Source organism: Temnothorax longispinosus, chromosome 11, assembly GCF_030848805.1.
Source record: "Temnothorax longispinosus isolate EJ_2023e chromosome 11, Tlon_JGU_v1, whole genome shotgun sequence".
Classification (NCBI taxonomy): Eukaryota; Metazoa; Arthropoda; class Insecta; order Hymenoptera; family Formicidae; genus Temnothorax; species Temnothorax longispinosus.
This window is the reverse complement of record NC_092368.1, coordinates 7,654,728-7,675,927: the sequence shown is the minus strand read 5'-3', so window position 1 is coordinate 7,675,927 and position 21,200 is coordinate 7,654,728. Positions and strand designations below refer to the sequence as shown.

At 37.8% G+C, this 21,200-nt stretch overlaps 1 protein-coding gene across 2 annotated transcripts; it reads right to left on the bottom strand.

Moving 5' to 3' along the window:
• Nucleotides 1-76: 76 nt before the first annotated feature.
• Nucleotides 77-9,259, bottom strand: LOC139822411 (DNA-directed RNA polymerase II subunit RPB1-like). Of its 2 annotated transcripts, XM_071794084.1 has the most exons (7): nucleotides 9,100-9,259; nucleotides 7,817-8,086; nucleotides 3,564-7,094; nucleotides 3,060-3,448; nucleotides 2,575-2,693; nucleotides 2,177-2,368; nucleotides 77-2,069 (listed from the first exon to the last, which is right to left on the bottom strand). In XM_071794084.1, the coding sequence occupies exons 1-7, from the start codon at nucleotides 9,175-9,177 to the stop codon at nucleotides 928-930; spliced, it is 5,721 nt and encodes a 1,906-aa protein (XP_071650185.1). In that variant the 5' UTR covers nucleotides 9,178-9,259; the 3' UTR covers nucleotides 77-927. The 2 variants fall into 2 exon arrangements, with proteins under 2 accessions (XP_071650185.1, XP_071650186.1); XM_071794085.1 differs by lacking the exons at nucleotides 7,817-8,086; nucleotides 9,100-9,259 and adding an exon at nucleotides 7,250-7,561.
• Nucleotides 9,260-21,200: the final 11,941 nt, after the last annotated feature.

Here is a 21,200-nt window from a genome sequence, read left to right as displayed (position 1 = left end):
TTGAAGCTTGTGACTTGATATACTCCAATAAGTCATAAGAATGATCGTTGTTGCATAAAAAAAAAAAAACGTTAACAATGCTTGCATAATACATTTATATAACTGAGATAATACAAAATAGTTTCACTTCAACGCAGATTTTCACTTTCGCGTTCTTCTAATACAATCACAGATATTTATACCTAATAGAATAAACATCAATGAAGTACAGAGTTTTGAACGTACAACGTCGTGCAGCTTGCTAGATGTAGAAGATAAATTGTATCTCTACAAGAATAGTAGTCGTAATAATAGTATAGTTGTAATAAAGACGCATATACAAATGATCTCCCTGAATTTTTAAACATTTCTTGCATCAATATATAATCTCCCTGAATTTTTGCGTATTATTTTTATCAGTAGTCTTCCAGTAGCTCGTTTATTTTATCGATTGCTGGTTTACAAAATTCTGTGGTCCCTAAGATACTCTCATATACAATTCGCTTATAACACACGAATCAACACGCTCGCTTATAGCACACTCAAATTTTTCCCCCAGATATGTACCTCACTCTTGTCATTATGTTTGTCACAACCTTCCTGGTACGAGTGGCGAAAGCGCATCATAATCTGCGCACTAATAATATAATTAACAGCCGAAATTATCGGCTACATATTTCTATTTGATAGACAGTAATTTTTTTTTCGTGTTTCTAATTTTCTCTTAACTTCCCTCGAATTTCTAACGTGACTGAACATGATCATGTTATGCCCAACTTATTAAGTACCAAAAAGGTCACATCTTAACGAACGAAACATCTTAACAAACATATACGTCAAGTTTATTTGCAGTTATGTGCAACCACGATAATTACAATTGGACTTATAATTAACTTACTAAAATAAGTATCTAAATATAATAATTTATGAAAATAACTTAAAAACAAATTACTCGTCTGTCTCGTAAGCGGGTGACGCTGGTGAGTACGTGGGACTCGTGGGCGAGTATCCCGGTACGGGCGGCGAGTACGTTGGACTCGTCGGAGAATAACTCGGGCTTGTGGGTGTGTACGTGGGACTCGTGGGCGAATATTTGGTGCTTGACGGCGAGTACTGCGGACTTGTGGGCGAGTACGTCGGGCTGGTAGGTGAATAATTCGGACTGCTGGGTGAATATCGGGTGCTGCCAGATGCAGTGTGCTGCGGCGAACTCGGCGAGTACGATGGACTTGTAGGCGAATATGTCGGGCTGGTCGGCGAGTACGTGGGACTTGCAGGCGTGTATTGCGGCGATGTACCGGCGAATGATGGCGAGGTAGGAGAATAACTTGGGCTCGTCGGTGAATATTTGGGACTGCTGGGAGAGTAGCTTGGACTCGCAGGCGAATATTGCGGCGAGCTTGGCGAATAACTGGGCGAAGTCGGCGAATATGAGGGTGAAGCAGGTGTGTAGTTAGGCGAGCTTGGTGAATAGCTTGGTGAAGTTGGTGAGTAACTCGGGCTCGTGGGTGAATAGCTTGGACTTGTGGGCGAGTAACTTGGACTGGTCGGGGAATAACTCGGCGAGGTTGGCGAGTAACTCGGACTTGTCGGTGAATAACTCGGCGAAGTTGGCGAGTAGCTCGGCGATGTGGGCGAATAGCTCGGGCTAGTTGGCGAATAGCTCGGTGAGGTAGGCGAGTAACTTGGACTCGTCGGTGAATAACTCGGAGAAGTGGGCGAGTAACTTGGACTTGTCGGCGAATAACTCGGCGAAGTGGGCGAATAGCTCGGACTTGTCGGCGAATAGCTTGGTGATGTCGGTGAATAATTCGGGCTGGTTGGCGAATACGTAGGACTTGTGGGCGAATAATTTGGACTCGAGGGTGTCATGCTAGGCGATGTGGGCAGATACGCCGGTGATGTCGGAGAGTAACTAGGTGACGCTGCACCAGCTGGTGACATCGGGAATGGACTCATACTCGGACCCGGACTACCGGGACTTCCCGGTTGCGGTGAATAAGCCGAGTATGCTGGCGACAAGCCCGATGCATCTGATGCTCCCGACGGTGAAAAGCATGCACCACCTGGCGTCATACCGCTGCTCAATGCTACAAAACAAAAAGAGAATAATTATTAATATTGTTCGAGGTGCATTTAGAAACTAAAAAACATTTTTATTATTTTGTTTTGAAATTATATACTATACGAGACTTACCTGGCGACATACTTGATGCACCATAACCAGGAGTAGCTCCCATCCAAGGAGTCATCTGAGGACTCATGCTGGACATGCCAGTTACGCTGCCAAAGAACATTCCCGCCGTTCCCATCATTCCTGCGCCAACTGCCATAGGAATCTCGATACCAGATTTACATTTCTCAGCATCCAATAATAGATCAAAGCATCCTAAACACACATATGAAATCATTGACATCGTATCACTATTATATATAGCAAATAAGTCATTTGATAAAATGCTGATCATAATCAAAGAGTCCTAATGTCTTTCTTACATTTCTTTACACAAGACAAATTTGCGAATAGAAGTTAGAAGTTATGCAAGTCGCATAATGTTTCTTATACTATAAAAGAATTATGTACACGCGCATTACCTGTTCCAATCCGAGGAAGTTGTCCCATTATAATATTCTCGGATACCCCTCTCATTGGATCTACCTCTGCGTGAGATGCGGCATCCAGTAGTACATCAACCGTTTCTTCGAAGGAACACCTAAAGAAATTCGATGTCTTACTAACTTTCGATCTATTATCTTCTATCATTGCGTAACATATATCTGTTCCTTAGAGGTAAAAAGTCGTATCTCCAAGTTTTGTCATAATTCAAGTTAGGTAATACTTTTTTTGAATATACCAGGAGTTTAAATTGTATAAAGGTAAAAGGTCTTATATATCTATTATTACTAGTTTTTAAGATACAATGTTTAGAAAATGTCGCGTTGGAAATTTTCTAAAAATTAACAAACTTTGAATCCTATTTTCTCTAAATTTCTAAAAATAGAGAAACAATTCTTTATTTTTAAGGTATAGATATACATCTTTCAAAGATCCCGATGAAAAACGAAACTCGTTTACTGACCTCATCAAAGCGCCGGTATCTTGTCTATTGATTCCGTGACGTGTTATCGCCATGAGATGACCTTTCGCTGTCATGACGTCGCAAAGTAAAGCGAGATGTCGGTAGTTCACGTAAAGACCATAGAACTGCAACACTGCGTTCATCTCCTTCTCTACCGACTTTCGCACGGCTTCGATGCCGAGCACTTGGAATATCTCGCAAATATCATTACTGAACGTTCGCACCGGATCCACGTCTCTCTCGCTCAACACCTTCATCAAGCTCGTCCCGTCGGTTTCCAAAAGCCATTCCGCAATGGCCTTGAATTCGCCGGTTTCCGTGATAACGATGCGTTTCTTGGAATCCGTTTGCGGCAGATGCATGTAAACTTTGCCGATAGCTTCAATACCCTGAAATATTCAATAGAAAACGTAAAAACAATTTTCTCAATAATTACATTAAACTAATTAACAACAGTAACTGAACATAGATGCGAAAGACTAATTAGCGTTTACTTCAGTATACCTGCAGAGTCATGTCGCTGAGCATGTTGGCTTCGATACACCGAAGGAACATATCGTCTTCCATCTTATCTACAGTCTCCTCATCCGTGTCCTGGAACTTGTTATCGTCGCTGTTCATTATTCTAATACGTAGCACCAACTTCTCGGCATTGTCATCATTGAATATGCAGTTCAGATCGTCGCCAAAGCCGGCATTGATCTTCTCTGCGATCTGCTCCATCGTCAGCTTCTTGTCAGTCATCCGCTTTCTATCCAGTTCAATTCGCAACAACCACGGCGATATTTTCGTGGGGTCAAAGTCGGGCATCTCGTAGTAAACGTTGACAAACTCCTGGTCCTCCGCGATTACAGTGTTCTGCGGATCAGGATCGTAGTATATCGCCGTGTTCGCCGTCACCTTTTTCAACGTCGTGTGCTCCAGCCGGCAGAGAACGTTTTTTGCCTTTTCAGCATCACGCGCGGCCGCGCCCGTCAAGAACACTGTGAGTGACGGCGCTTTCGGTTTCTTGCTGATGTTAATAATTTCCTTCAATCTGGGCACACCGAGGGTCACGTTCTTCGATGATACACCGGCAAAGTGGAAGGTGTTCAGGGTCATCTGAGTGGCAGGCTCGCCGAGAGATTGCGCCGCCAATGCGCCGACCATCTCACCGGGTGACACCTGAGCTTGCTGGAATCTCGTCTCGATTTCTCCAATTAGCCACTCGAAGGCTTCACTCGACAGCCTGAACTCCTCGGAGACGCACTTGGTACATAAGGTCGACCTTACTAAACACTGGAACAATAATGTCGCGTTCTCGTTCGCCTGTTTGCTCAGTCTATCGTCCCCGGCGACAATGATACACTTTTCCAAAAGATTTTTTACTCCTTGAATCACCCTCATAGGACTGAGATCGGTCGGCGCTCGCTTATTGATGTGGAATATCTTCTGTACGTTCCAAATCATCCTTTGCAGATTGCAGGGCAGTACAACCTTTGATTCGCCGCTTGGAAAGATCTCTCGAAGTACAGCGCGATCTCTGTTCAATTGTTCCCACTCTCTTTCCAGCTCGGATATTCCCTCTCCGGAACCCATCGTGTCTCGGACGATGTGTTCATTGAATATACACCGTAGATATCGCTCGTTGGTCGGATCAAACTTGAACTTCTTCTCGAAGGCTTTGTTGCTCACCTTGATCGTTGGTAGATTCTGGAACTCGACGGTCTCACCGCAGAGACCGTCCTCTCCGTAACGTAGCTGAATCAGCTGACCGACGGAATTACGCACGGTGCCATCGTAATGCACCATGACCGACTCCATAGCCTTTATCAAACGACGCTGAATGTAACCGGTCTCAGCTGTTTTTACGGCGGTATCGATAAGACCCTCACGTCCGCCCATTGCATGGAAATAGAACTCAGATGGAGTAAGACCGGCTAGATACGAATTCTCAACAAAGCCGCGGGACTCTGGCCCATAGTCGTCCTTGATGAAATGCGGCAGCGTTCTCTTACGGAAGCCGAAAGGTATTCGTTTACCCTCGACGTTTTGCTGACCTACACAGGCGATGACTTGAGAAATGTTGATGTTGGAGCCCTTTGAGCCCGACACCACCATGGCCTTTAAATTATTGTATTCTGTCAAGGACTTCTTGGCGGAGCCTCCGGTCTTGTCTCGAGCGTCATTCAGGATCCTGTTCACCTGATTCTCGAAAGTCTGACGAAGCGTGTTGCCAGGCGTAGGTTCGAGTTCCATGTTGTGTGCCTTTTGGATCACCTCTATCACGTCTTCTTTGGCCTTCTTGATCGCCTTCTGGATTTCCAAATATGTCTGCGGATCGGCAATAGTGTCGCCAATACCAATCGAATGACCCTCCAATAATAGCCAATTGTTGATGACGGTCTGGATGTTGCCGTAGAAACGTCCGCATACCTCGTGACCCAGCTCGAGCATACAGATGTGAAGCAAAGAACCGGCGGAGGTACCTAAAGTTTTTTTGCAGAGAATACCCATCACGAGTTCCCCGTGTTCCACCATTACCTTGGTGTCACCCGGCGAGATCCATTTGTATGGACCATCGTCCTCCTCATCGGGATGCGTGCTATGCGTCCGTATCATGTTCACGTTACCTGGGATGATGAGGGAGAACAGCTGCTTTCCGGTCCATAGTGGTTTCGGCTTCAGAATACACGGTTGCGGCATCTTGCCGTCCCAACTGGGCAGAAACATAAGTAAATTCATCATTTGCTCCTTCTCGATGAACACATCGCGCTTGGTCATCTTCCTCACAGCGGTTAGAGTGTCCTGTACAATTCCCATAACTGGCTTGTTCGCCTGTGGGGTGATAATCTGTCGTGGGGTCACGTGAATGTTCTCTACCTCCGCGCGGGTCTCCATTGACTGCGGAACGTGTAGATTCATTTCGTCACCGTCGAAATCCGCGTTATACGGTGATGTACAGCTTAGATTCATGCGGAATGTGCTCCAAGGAAGCACCTTAACGCGATGGCCCATCATACTCATTTTGTGAAGAGTGGGCTGACGATTGAAGATCACAAGATCACCGTCGCGGATATGTCGTTCCACTCGGTAACCACATTGCAGATGCAGATCCGAGGACTTGGGATGGAAACGCAGATCAATCCTCTCGCCATTGTCGCGAACTATATATTTCGCACCGGGATATTGCGAATTGCCGCGCCTGACTAGCACCTGCATCTTGTCGATGTTGAAGGGCGTCACGATTTCGGGGAATGTCAAATTTTGCGCTATACTACGCGGCACGCCTACTTGATCAATGCGCAAGTTGGGATCCGGAGTGATAACAGTGCGCGCCGAAAAGTCCACGCGTTTACCCATCAGGTTTCCACGAATCCTACCCTCCTTTCCCTTCAGCCGAGCTTTGATCGCTTTGAGTGGTTTGCCCGACTTCTGCATCGCCCGGGGCATGCCGGGCATGTCGTTGTCGACGAGCGTTGCCACGTGAAACTGTAGCATCTTTATATTCTCAGAGATCACGTGTGCCGCCGCGCCGGATTGTTCGTTTCGTAGTAACTCGTTGTTCGATTTAATGATGTCCGCCAGTTTATGCGTCAGATCGTCTTGATTCTTGGCGGAACCGTACATAATAACCGCAGGTCTGACGGACAGCGGCGGTACCGGTAACACCGTGACTATCATCCAATCCGGACGAGCAAATTTCGGGTCCATGCCTAAGATAAAAGATTCTTCATCTTTAATGTGCTTCAAGATTTCCCAGGCCCTCTCGGCTGAGAGAATTATCTTCTTTTCTTGCGAGTCTTCGTTCACGTGCTTCCACTCTGCAGTGACGTCCAAGCCGGATCGTCTGAGATTAGGTTGATATCTACCGCAACCACCATGACCCGGTTTTCTGTCCATCAGTGGCTGGTTCTCTGCGTTCTCTTTGTTAATATCCATTTCATCTCCACCTTCACAGATATTTTTGCTTTTGCACAAATCATAAACGAATGCAAGTCGCTTCCGCGGCTGCCCCTTCGTCTTCATGACGATTTCTTTAATCTTTGGATTATGCTGAAAATTACAAAAGAGAAAACAACATTAGTGTTCTGAGAAATTCTTTTCTTTCTTTGATGTCAGTTAAAGATAACGTGCTTAACCCTTAAATGACCAGTGGGGTCCAGCAGACCCCAGACCCTTTAGAATGAAATATTTTCAAATGTTCTTACCAAAAATGGAGCTCATGCTCCCATTGATGATAGTTGAGTGATTGACCTACCCGTGTATACACTTAGCAGTGCTCAGTTTACTTAATTTTTTATACTATGTCGAAATTGAAATTTGAACAATATTAGCATTTTATACTCTTCTCTAGACCTTGAACATTGAAAAAAATTATGATAAAACTAAAGATAAAAAAATCAATGAGTAAGGAGACATTTTTCATGCTGGGGTCTTTTAGACCCCTCAGTGAACTTACGAGATTCTTGAGAGGTGTGGCATTTAAGGGTTAAGATAATATAATTCAGTCATTAATTTTTTGGGGGACTTTAAAAAACTTAATTATATTATTTTTTTATAATCTATATATAATTATGTGATTTATTTTTTTATAATTCATGCACTATTTTAAAATTATTTTTTTAAATTACTTTTAAATCTCTATAATCAATTATAAATTTTTGAAAAAATGTAGAATGTGAACAAATCAATTTAATGAAATTAAAATGTAAAAATTTCTGGATTCAATAAAGAGATAATATTTCTTCAGTATATCTTGAATAATAACTACTTACAGGGTTGACGAGCAGTTTGGAACAGTAAAAACACACGCATCTCAATATCTTTATAGTTTTTGTAATGAATCCCACATGGAATACTGGTTTTGCTAGGTCTATATGACCAAAATGGCCAGGACATTCTGTCATATTCCCAGCACAAGTTTGACACCTGGAATTCCTGTCAATAACACCTTGCCTCGGGTCCATGAGGCCACCCAGTTTAGGGCGGCCCCCTTCCATTGTTTCCGGAAATCGTATGCCGCCATCAGTGACTGACATACGACGCTGCACAAAAGCATAACATCATGTAAGAAATCTTATAAAAAATATAAATTTAACATAGAACATTTTATTTTTAAAATTTTATAGAACATCTTACAAAAACGTGAATCTAGATATATGATTTTTTATATATCTAGATATATGATAATTTATCAAACAAATTGACACTTTGACTATTCTTGGCTCAATTCGGAAACTTCACTCAGGTCCACACTAGCGTCGCACGCGCGTTCTGTCCTTGATCAATTTTTAGTAAGTAACAAAGATAGAACGATGCAGTATGCATCCAAGTAATGTTTTCAATCGTAAGCTCATTATATCATATATTTTATACACAAGAAATATGATTAATTCTTCTTCGTGTATATTACTTTCTGTTCATAAATCATTTTGCATACATATTTATGTTGAAAATTGCAATATTAGAGCAATGAGTACTTTAAAAAGTCCTCATATAAAAAATTTAATTTGAGAATCTTTATTGGTATCATATAGCTTTCTCATAATTAAATCCAAATATGTAGTAGTTGAATATACATTTTAAATATAAATAAAGTTATATTCACTATTTACAGTCGCATTGCCTTTCCTGATATTTTCCCATAACTTCATAATTCTCAATAATACTTTTCAATAATCAACTTGACAAAAGTATGATAGCTAATATATGGGCACTAATACACCAATATTTTACACACAATTTTATTCTTAGTTTCCATTAAACTGACATCACACACAGCAATGAAATCAAAATTCGCAAATACTACGGTTGCGTTCCAAAATTCACTCTAGGTAACTAAAATTTATAGTTTGTCACGTACGCTATAGCATTTTAGTTAACTAAAGTGAATTTTGGAATGCAGCCTACGATATCTACAACAAGCGTTTCGACGGGGAAGTTCTCGCAAGCGACCAACGTGCTAGGCGCGCGGGTTGCATGACATTGCGCCATGAAGCTCCAGGACAATGCTTTCCGCGAGAATTTTGTTTCGCGAGTTATCGTACAGTTGACTTACTATCTCGTCGGGCGAGAGGATGCCGAATTGGACGCGTTTCACCGTCCTCAAAGGTGCCTTGGAGTCGGACGTCGCCATTTTGCTTCGATTCACAGATCGTGACTCCACACGACGACCACACGACTACCAACAGTACCAACGACCACCGTCTCCCACCGCCTTCCGCTAGAAATACGTTGATCCCCCACCCCCCAACACCTTTATTCGGTCACAAAGCGAGGGTCGACAGGAGTAATGGCTCCTGCACACAGGACGCGGCAGCGCGGCATTGCGGCAACGCGGCACCGCGGTAACCAATTACCGTCTTGCCTTTCCGTTCTACTTTTGAAAGTAGTACGGAAAGGCAGATGGTGATTGGTTACCGCGGTGCCGCGTTGCCGCAATGCCGCGCTGCCGCGTCCTGTGTGCAGGAGCCATAGGCTGAGTTTCCACTGAGCGCGTCACGCGTCGCGTCACCAATCAAACATCCCATTTCGATCCCGTCACAAGAATGTAATGAAATGAATGTTTTGATTGGTTAACTTGTGACGACGCGACGCGTGACGCGCTCAGTGGAAACTCAGCCATATGGCTGAGTTTCCACTGAGCGCGTCACGCGTCGCGTCGTCACAAGTTAACCAATCAAACATCCCATTTCATTACATTCTTGTGACGGGATCGAAATGGGATGTTTTGATTGGATGACGCGACGCGTGACGCGCTCAGTGGAAACTCAGCCATAATGGCTTCTGCACACAGAACGCGGAAACGCTTGCCGCGCGGCAAGAAGCGACGCGGTAGCCAATCAACGTGTTGCTTTTCCGTAAGAACCAAAAGTTTATTGGCTACCGCGTTGCTTCTTGTCGCGCGGCAAGCGTTTCCGCGTCCTGTGTGCAGAAGCCATAAGAGTGGAGACCTCTGTCGGCCGGTCGGGAATTACGGATTCGCTTTTCCCAAAGTTTAGCCTAATTAATTAACGAATCTCATTTTACTTATGCTCGTTTTAATCAGTAAGATCAGCCGCAAGCTGGTACAGAGCCGGATTTTGGAAAAAGGATCGAAATAAAATTTATAATAAATGTGGGGAAACGCGCAGCTAGACACGGGTCAGGTTGGGTCAGCTGCGAGTCCGTATTTTATTTATAATAAATTTTTAAGAGCCAAAATGCAAAATCCGGCTCTGTACCAGCTTGCGGCTGATCTTATTGATTAAAATGAGCCTAATTTTAATGAGATTCATTACGTAATTAGGCTAAACTTTGGGACAAACGATTCTCACTAGTAAGAGCAGCTTATGGGGAATTTCCGTGGTAACATACTGACAAGGGCTGTGTTCAGAGGTGCCAATGGTGCTGTTTGCCCGCTGCCTGCGCGAGCTCTGGTAAATTAGCCGGTCAACTTCGACTTTATTAATTTTTATATTTTTTTATCGTTTGTTGGTCGTTTGTTGGTGATTGTTGGCCTAATTACAACGTTTGTTGGTTCTTAATTTTTTTTTAAATTTAAAAAAAAAATTAGCATTAAGTTAGCCGGAAAAATTTTATTTTTAATTTCAAAAAAGCCTAATCGATGCGTAATCGTTTGCTGATGATTGTTGGTCTAATTTTAGCGTTTGTTGGTTTATTATTAGTCTTAAAAACGAAAAAAAACGAAAAATTATCTCACATATTAAAGTAATCGAAGATTGGTTTATTTGCCTACGACTTAAGCTTTATTTCTATCAATTTAAGGCTAACATCTATAAAACTGCCATATGAATACGGGCCTTAACATCGGCAGAAAATCGCGAAAAGATAAAGAAACATGGTGGTTCGTGAGAAGCACACACACACACCACACACACACACACACAACGGGGAGGTGCGAGGGGGGGCCTTCGGCCTCCGCTTTACAACATAAAGTACATGCTAAGTTGTAAAACGAAATTATAAAGTACATGCATGGGGGAGGGTGCAGGGGAGAAAAGCCTTTCTGTTCACGTGCGTTCACGCATGTAAAGGTGGAAGCACATAAAATTGCAGGAGCCATAAGCAGAAGGCAGAAGGCATATGCGCATGCGCTATGGTATCTGTAGAGCTCTATAATACCATAGCGCATGCGCATATGGCTTCTGCCTTCTGCTTATGGCTCCTGCAATTTTATGTGCTTCCACCTTAAGTCCCCTTGCACCCCTCCATGCATGTGCTTTATAATTTCGTTTTACAACTTAGCATGTACTTTATGTTGTAAAGCGAGGTCCACGCAGCCTACCGGCGGGGTGGGTGCGGGGGAGGGTGGGGCCGAAGGCCCCCCCCGCGCACCCCCCCCGTTGTGTGTGTGTGTGTGTGTGTGCTTCCCACGCGAACCACCATGTTTCTTTATCTTTTCGCGATTTTCTGCCGATGTTAAGGCCCATATTCATATGGCAGTTTTATAGATGTTAGCCTTAAATTGATAGAAATAAAGCTTAAGTCGTAGGTAAATAAACCAATCTTCGATTACTTTAATATGTGAGATAATTTTTAGTTTTTTTTTCGTTTTTAAGACTAATAATAAACCAACAAACGCTAAAATTAGACCAACAATCATCAGCAAACGATTACGCATCGATTAGGCTTTTTTGAAATTAAAAATAAAATTTTTCCGGCTAACTTAATGCTAATTTTTCTTTTTAAATTTAAAAAAAAATTAAGAACCAACAAACGTTGTAATTAGGCCAACAATCACCAACAAACGATAAAAAAATATGAAAATTAATAAAGTCGAAGTTGACCGGCTAAGTTACCGGAGCTGCCTGCGCGCCTGGTGGGGACACGCACACAGCTGACGGAGCCGTGTATGTACGTGTGCGCTGGGCGCTCGGCGGCGACTCGGCGCGGCTCGGCCAGCTTCGGGCGGGTAGGTAGAAGAGCGCAGACAGCCATAGCCGGCTCGAAAGTCGTATGCGTTAGCGCGTAGGCTGACTTGGCTCGTCTATTATGTCTCGCGTATCCCTTCTGATGTTGATTTATAAATAAAATATATATTATGACATTGCAGATGACAATAAAATATCCTTCCCACACTAGTCGTGAAACACTATCGTGTGTTTCTTAATTATTTAAAAGTAATGAAACTAATAACAAAAAATGTTAGTAAAATTGATCGCAATTACATAAATAATATCTAATAAAATTATATTATCTTTATTTTAAAAATAAACCATATAAAAGAAATAAAAAACAGAAAAAGCGTAAATAATAGAAATCCACTCTTGGCCAATATGTACGCTTTCTTCTAAAAAAAATCATGTTATTAATTTAGAAAATAAATTATTTTTAACACAAGAAAAGTGAAATAAAACATTAAATTATATATTGTTTGTTTTAGAAATATTGTTTTGATAGTATAATTACTTTGCTATTAGCAAATACATATAATATAAAATTAAAAAAAGGAATAAATTATTTGTGCAACAATATGATAAATTTATTGTAATATTTGTTCTCAAATAAATGCATGGACAACGTATATATTTGTTGGAAACCGCGAGAAGGTGGTGGTCTCTTCCGTCAAGAGAAAATGTAAAAATTGTTTTCTTTAATATTAACAATTCTTTACATTTCCTACGAATGCAGATAGAACAGAGAGAGAGAGAGAGAGAGAGAGAGAGAGAGAGAGAGAAAGACAGAATAGGTATAAAGGATAAACATAAAATAGATATAAAAGGATAGACAAAAATATACAGGACAGAACATAGAAAAAAAGTGTGCAAGTAGAAACTTGCACATTGCTTCCTCATAGTTTTTAAGTGTGCAAGTAGAAACATGCACATTGCTTTCTTATAATTTTTAAGTGTACAAATTATAAATTTGAACATTACTTTCTCACAATTTTCAAGTATGCGAATTATAAATTTGCACGTTGCTTAATCAACATTTTATTTAGCTCATAAAGCTTCCTCTTATGAGGAAGCCTTTTTATATGTATAATTATTAGTAAATATTTATTAATTTGGCTTCCTCGAAGAGGAAGCTTTATGAGCGAAATCTTTTGGAACGTATCTATTTTAACATCCCGACTAGAGAAGTAAGACAGTACTCCATCTTCCACCTCGAGTACCACCGTACTTTGTATCGAAAAAACCTAAGTAACAAGTGGTGGACGTAATCTTTGTATCTCCAAAAATCTCGAAAAAACCTAAGCAGTAGTATTTTTATTTCCAAAAAATTATTACTCAAGTGATACACATCACAAAATTACGTTACCTTATCAAAAAATGAGTCGCGCTTCAAAGTGACCTATTATTACAATTACAAAAAAGAAATGATATCTCTTTTTAAATTACAGCGCCAATTACAGAGAATATACACTGAGAAAAAAAATTTGTCAATTCCAAGAAATATTTAGTCCGATACGTTCAACTAAACATTTTAGTTAGTTAACTAAACATTAGTTGAATTAATTAATTCTTGATTAAAAAAACGAAATAAATTGTTGAAACAACTAATATTTAGTTAACTAACTAAAATGTTTAGTTGAACGTATCGAACTAAATATTTCTTGGGATTAACAATTTTTTTTCTCAGTGTATTTTTCGAGATACAAAGATTACGTCTACCACTTGTTACTTAGGTTTTTTCGAGGTATATCTTCCACCTCGAGTACCACCGTACTTTGTATAGCGCAAATTCTTGTGTAAATAGGCTAATAATATCTGCAAGTAATTTCTCCAATAGGGTTGACTTTTTTGGTGGCTCTGTATCAACTTTTAAACAAAAACTTTCTCGTCTACTCTTGTAACCTGAATGTTCTCCATATTATGTTGTAAAATTTTAATTTTATCTTATTGTTCTTGTTTTTTCTTTTCTCTTTGTACGCTAAAGGGTTTATTACCCGTTAATAAAGTTTATTATTATTATTATTATTATTATCACAATGTCGACGGCAAAAACATTGCCATAATGAGCGTCGTGCCATCAAGTTGGCGACAACATTGCTCGTAGTTGAACTCTTTTCCACACTACACAAGAGGTAGAGCAAGGCGCGTTCGCGGATATTTTTTCCAATTCTGTATTACGTTGCATTTTGGCACTCAAGTCAACTGTAACCCTTAAAGACTATACCTCAAGTCTCAATTTTGAACAATTTAAATTATTGGCAACTTTTTCTAATTCTGTTATATTCTTCAGTTTTTTCTACCCCTATTTCATATATAATTCTTTAAAATTTGGTTAATTAGACCAACTTTATAAGGCTTCTATGTATGTACAGATTCTCCGAAATTTCAAACGTCTGTAACTCAAGAACTGATTAATTAAATCTTACAATATTATATATGAAATAGGGGTAGAAAGAACTGAAGAATATAATAGAATTAGAAATAGATCGATATCTAAAATATTGAGAAAACTACAGCGTAAAACACACTTTTCTAAAAAATGAAAATCCCCTTAAAATCCATACCGGTCAACAGATTTTAATAACATTAGAGGAGAATATACTTTCTATGATACTCTATTTGTGTGCAAAATTTCAACCCGGTATCTAAAAAATTGTAGAAGTAGATACGTGTACAAAAAATCTGTACACACACATACACACATACATACATTTTCTATTAATATGATTTCTTGACATTTTGGAACATTCTAAATTTATTTTCATTTAAATCTCGAAAAATTTTTTTTTTACTATCACAAAGCTTCCTTTATGAGGAAGCAAAAAGAAAAGAGTATTAGTTTTAAGGTCACTTTACACGATTTATAATTCACGACAGTTTGTGACAAAATTGCATATATAAAAAAACATTCAAAAAATTAGAGGTACATGTAAAAAAATATATACATATACAGACATATGTATACATCATACATGCATTAATTATATATTTTCAAATGTTTTCTTATAGATTACAAAATACAAAACATAACAAATAGAATTATATAATTCTTCTGTCGTGAATTATAGATTGTCTAAAGACTCTAAAGTAACCTTTACACTAGAAATACCAAATAATTTTCTACCGTTTCAATTTTTAAAAGTAATGTTACATTAATCATGTTAAAAACCAAATAAATCGAATAATTTTTTTATTACAATATAAATTTTCTACTTTAAAAAACAGAATATTAAAAAATAAAAACGGTCGAAAATAGCTTTTGGTATTTCTAGTGTTAAATCGGAAAAAGTGCACATGTTTTACTTAATATAATACTGAAAATGATAACATATTTATAGCAAAAATATTTCCGTTCTCATCTAAACTATTACGAAAACTACAGCCAATTTTTGAAATTAATAAAAGAAATATGTTATAATAAAATCAAAATAGATATAAAAATAATGTTATTACAAAAAGAACAGATATAAAACTTAATTTATAAACCACGGATTACATATATACATATATATACATATATGTATTTAATGAAATAATAATATACATATCTTTCTTCCACATTTTTTACACAGAGTGGGCATTTAAAATAGAAAAAGTTGTTCGATTTTGCTAAGGAAACCATTCTATTTAAGGAATGTTGTACTTAAAAGTACAATTTTGTGGGCAAAATTATGTACAGCTATTTAAAAAAACAACGTTTTAAGGGGGTATAGTACAGTCTGGCAGAGGATTGCGGAGGATCAATTTCAGGATTTATTTGTGACAAAGTGGTAGGCCATCAGGTTCATGGTGTATACGATATTGAAGTACATGTTTAGGTGCATTTACAGTATTTTTTATATAAAAAAATATTTAAAAATGTAGGAGTTATGAGTCATCTCTTTGCACGCGCGTTTGACTACAATGTAGGCAGTAGCTCCTGTACGGCGTGCCTGAAATGAAAAACGCAAAAAGGGTAATAAATTTAAATGTTTATTCCCCACCGGTTGACGTTCGAAAATTGTAAAAATGTTAAAAATTGTGAAAGAGTTATAGCACTTAACAAAAAGAAGTTGGCAAAAAGTTCATTGGCACAAAATAACTTTCTGCTATAACTCTTTCACAATTTTTAACATTTTTACAATTTTCGAACGTCAACCGGTGGGGAATACATTTAAATTTAATACCCTTTTTGCGTTTTTCATTTCAGGCACGCCGTACAGGAGCTACTGCCTACATTGTAGTCGAGCGCGCGTGCGAAAAGATGACTCATAACTCCTATACATTTTTTAATATTTTTTCATATAAAAAATACTGTAAATGTACCTAAACATGTACTTCAATATCTTATACACCATGAACCTGATTGGCCTACCACTTCGTCACAAATAAATCCTGAAATTGATCCTCCGCAATCCTCCGCCAGACTGTACTACCCTTTTAAAAGACTGTCATTCAAAAGCGTACATTACGTACGAAATACGTACATTACGTCCGTACATTCAACGTACGTTGAATACTTCGTCAAATAATAATTTATTTTTCTCCTTACCAATGACTATTTTTAACATTTTATAACTATTTTTAACGTTTTTAACATTTTTAATATATTGTAATACAGACCGTAGCTGTGTTCCGCGAAATTGACTGCCAGTGCTGAAAATCTATAATACATGTGACGCGACCTATACATTTTTAGTACTGGCAGTTTCGGAACACGACCAAGAGTGACATAATTTATATTATATTATTTATTATATTTCTTTATTATATAAATACATAAAATATACAAATATAATATATAATTAGACTTAGCTTTATATGCGATCAAAATTATGGACCTTTGATCGCGTATAAAGCTGGGTCTAATCAAATAAATCTTAAAAAAATATATATGAAATAGGGGTAAAAAAGACTAAAAAATATAATAAAATTAGAAATAGATCGATATCTCCAAATTTGCGGAAGTTAGAGCAACCACGAACATTTCTAAAAAAATTCAAAATTTTAAAAAAAAAAATCTCATTGCCAAATTCAATACCAACCTTCCTTGAATAATACTCTATCGATTAAAAAAAAAACATCTCAATATCTCAAAAATTACGGAAGTTAGAGCATATACGGACAACAAAAGCATACATACATACACACGAACATTTTTTTTTAGGCGATATTTCGACGTTTTACAACAATCTGAACATATTGGCAGAAAAAACTCAAAAACCAATCTCTTCGTCGTTGGTTTCTTCTCCCCTATTTCATATATAATTTTTTTAAATTTGGTTGACTAAACCCAACTTTATACGCAATCGAAGGTTCATATACGAAATTCACGAAAACAAAGCTTCCTCTATGAGGAAGCAATAATATATGTATAAAAAAGCAATATAAAGAATAAAATGAATAATAAAATAAAAGAAATTATATAATATTGTTTTGGAATTTATAATAAAAATATGATGTAAAACATCATTCATAATTTGTATGGAAATAAATATAAAGTATTATGTGTGGAACTTGTATTAAAACTAGCTGGTTACCCGGGGCTTCGCCCCGGCGTCTTTTTTTATAACTTTATTATATCTAGCTAATCTTATATCCACCAATATATGATTCATAAACACATATTGTCAATTGTAACTTTTTTACATCGCCCATGATCCTCACCAAATTTAATAACAACCTTCCTTAAATGACACTCAATCCATCAAATAACTTATACATTTTTTAGACATACATCGGCAACCCCTTCACCGATTCTCGCCAAATTCAATACCACCAACCTATCTTTAATGATACTTTATCTATAAAAAAATTAGCTCGATATCTCAAAATTTACGGAAATTAGAGCAATCACGTAGATTTTTTTTAGACAGAAATCGGTAACCTCTTTATTATTAACAATTTTTTGAATTCTATTATATTCCTCAATTTTTCTACCCCTATTTCATATATAATACTTTAAGATTTGGTTGATTAATTTTTAAGAATAACGTTCAAACATACCCGTAAGAATTTTATATATTAGTACAGCATTCTCGAAAAGTTAGACAAATTTTGGCCGGTTTCCTGTAAATCGGTCCATTAATAAATGAGTAGTTCGCAGTCAGTCAGACAGACAGACAGACATTAGGAAAATTTTAGAACCGATATCCTAAAAAATCGGTGATGATGCGGTTCTCAAAATACGTCTACGGTCTAATTAAGTTAGAGTATCATAAGATAGTATATACCAAATTTGGTTGTTCTAATTTGAAAACTGTAGATTTGCATAGCGGACAAACATACATTCATTTATATAGAGATAGAGATAAAAATATGAATTTATTACAATTATATGTATTTCTTGTGCTAATAATATAATAATTTGTAACAACCCAGATAGCACAGCTGATCTTTATGAATTCAAAAAGATCTGAATCTGATCTTTATGAATTCATAAAGATCAACTGTGCTATCTGGGAAAGTATAATCGCTTATCCATTTTATATTAGTAAGCTCAATTTTTTTTAAACGTATGGATACAAATTTAGTAGCTTCGGTCACTGCTTTTTCTATATACGTCCCAAAATCTTGTGACACATGTAGATTTCATACTGGCAATTAACATGGATTTGATTCCTTTAATAGGTCTTTAATTTGCATTAAAAATTTGTAGAACAACGTCCATCCAGATTTGTGCATTGAATGCATTAGAAACCATCTCTTATATAGTTCCTAATAACTTTTTTCGTTTTTTTGTTGCTTGCCTATTTATTTCCATACAAATAAAATAAATGATGTTTTACATAATTCATTATTTATACATTATATTACAAAAAATAATAATTTAAGGTGCAAGAGATGCAGTATCTCTTTACATACATTATAATTAGTATGCAGGAAATAAATGAAAACATAGATGAATTTTGTGTTTTGCTAATATATTTATAGAAAATCCACAATAAACTTGAATGATTTATCAAAATGATTTTATATCAGCGGTGCACACGTAGTTTTGTTGTTAAGATTTTGCAGCAAATATTGAGATCCTGATGTATTTAAAAATTAGATGGATAATAATGTTGATTACACTCCGTTTTTTGTTCTTTTTTTTAATGTTATAAAACTTTATTTCACATTATACGAAAATATTTCACAATAAGTTTTATTTCTGTAATATTATAATATGTCATAATTATATATATATATATATATATATATATATATACTTATTGCAAAGTGTTCTCATAATGATGTTTCTAATTCTCATTTATTTCTGATATTGTCGTATTTTAGAGAGTGACTATAGAAACTATAGCAAGTAAAAAAGTCGTTATTTTATTTTTCTTCTAATTTTTTCCAATACAGAACTGCCTAATTGCGTAGTTTTGTAATAAAATTATTTTAAAAATTATTTGACGAAAAATTGTCACATTATTTGCATGAGTGCATCTGTTCCTGCAATCTATGATGAAATTATAAGTCCAAAAAAAACGGAGTGTTTAATCAACATTATTATCCATCTAATTTTTAAATACATCAGAATCTCAATATTTGCTGCAAAATTTTAACAACAAAAGTACGTGTGCACCGCTGATATAAAATTATTTTGATAAATCATTCTAGTTTATTGTGGATTTTCTAAATACATCAGCAAAACACAAAATTCATCTAAAGCGGGTGCTTGTTAGCCTTGGTACGTTACTGCCTTCTGCTACGGACGGCCAGAAAGCATTTTCAGGCCGTATTGCTAAAGCGGGGAGCACGCGGCAACGCCGCACAGACGCGGCAACGCCGCAGTCTTAGCATATGTCTCTCTACCGTGCGTCCGCGTGAGCAGTTCAATGGTGTGTGTGCGTATTCACACATAAAACCTAGAAGTTAGTTTCTCGACGTTGGCGACACTGAAACGAAGTTTCGTATTGTCACCGCGCGAGGTCTCCACCTCTATGAAGTTGGCCGGACAACTTCAACGTATCGAACTTTCATTAATTGGAATCGATTGGTGGTCGTTTGGTGGTCTTTGGTAGTCTAGTCCGATCGTTTGGTGGTTAGTCGTTTTCCTGTAAAATAAAAATAAAATTTCCGGTGTGAAGTTAGCCGGACAATTTTTATTTTCAACCAATTTAACTTTTTTATAGCTCATTCGACGCGGAATCGTTTGGTGGTCACGAATATCACCGGTAAAACGTTTGGTGGTCAACCGTTTTCCCAGAAAATAGAAAAAACCGTATGCACATAATGCCGTATTCGGAACAATTGTATTTATCACCCAAATTGACTTTGATAGGGCTCAATCGACGCAGAATCGTTTGGTGGTCACGAATATCGTCATTAAAACGTTTGGTGGTCAATGGTTTTCCTAAGAAATAGAAAAAACCGTACTCTCACGCCATTGGTCGCATGACGTACTCCGTGACGTTAGCTCGGTAAATTTGATGGATAAACATTATTTATCAATCAAATTGACTTTCATACGGCTCAATCGACGCGGAATCGTTTGGTGGTCACGAATATAATCAGTAAAACGTTTGGTGGTCAACCGTTTTCCCAGAAAAAAGGAAAAAACTGTATGCTCACGCCATTGGTCGTATGACTCTGTGCTATTAGTCAGAAAAATTGTATTTGTCACCCAAATTGACTTTGATAGGGCTCAATCGACGCGGAATCGTTTGGTGGTCACGAATATTGTCATTAAAACGTTTGGTGGTCAACCGTTTTCCTAAGAAATAGAAAAAAACCGTACTCTCACGCCATTGGTCGCATGACTCCGTGACGTTAGCTCGGTAATTTGATGGATAAACATTATTTATCAATCAAATTGACTTTCATACGGCTCAATCGACGCGGAATCGTTTGGTGGTCACGAATATAATCAGTAAAACGTTTGGTAGTCAACCGTTTTCCCCCAGAAAAAAAGAAAAACCGTATGCTCACGCCATTGGTCGTATGACTCTGTGCTATTAGTCAGAAAAATTGTATTTGGCACCCAAATTGACTTTGATAGGGCTCAATCGACGCGGAATCGTTTGGTGGTCACGAATATTGTCATTAAAACGTTTGGTGGTCTACCGTTTTCCTAAGAAATAAAAAAACCGTATTCTCACGCCATTGGTCGCATGACTCCGTGACGTTAGCTCGGTAATTTGATGATAAACATTATTTATCAATCAAATTGACTTCATACGGCTCATCGACGCGGAATCGTTTGGTGGTCACGAATATAATCAGTAAAACGGCTCCCAAAAAAAGGAAAAACCGTATGCGCGGAACGATTCGCGTCGATTAAAAAAATTTTTTA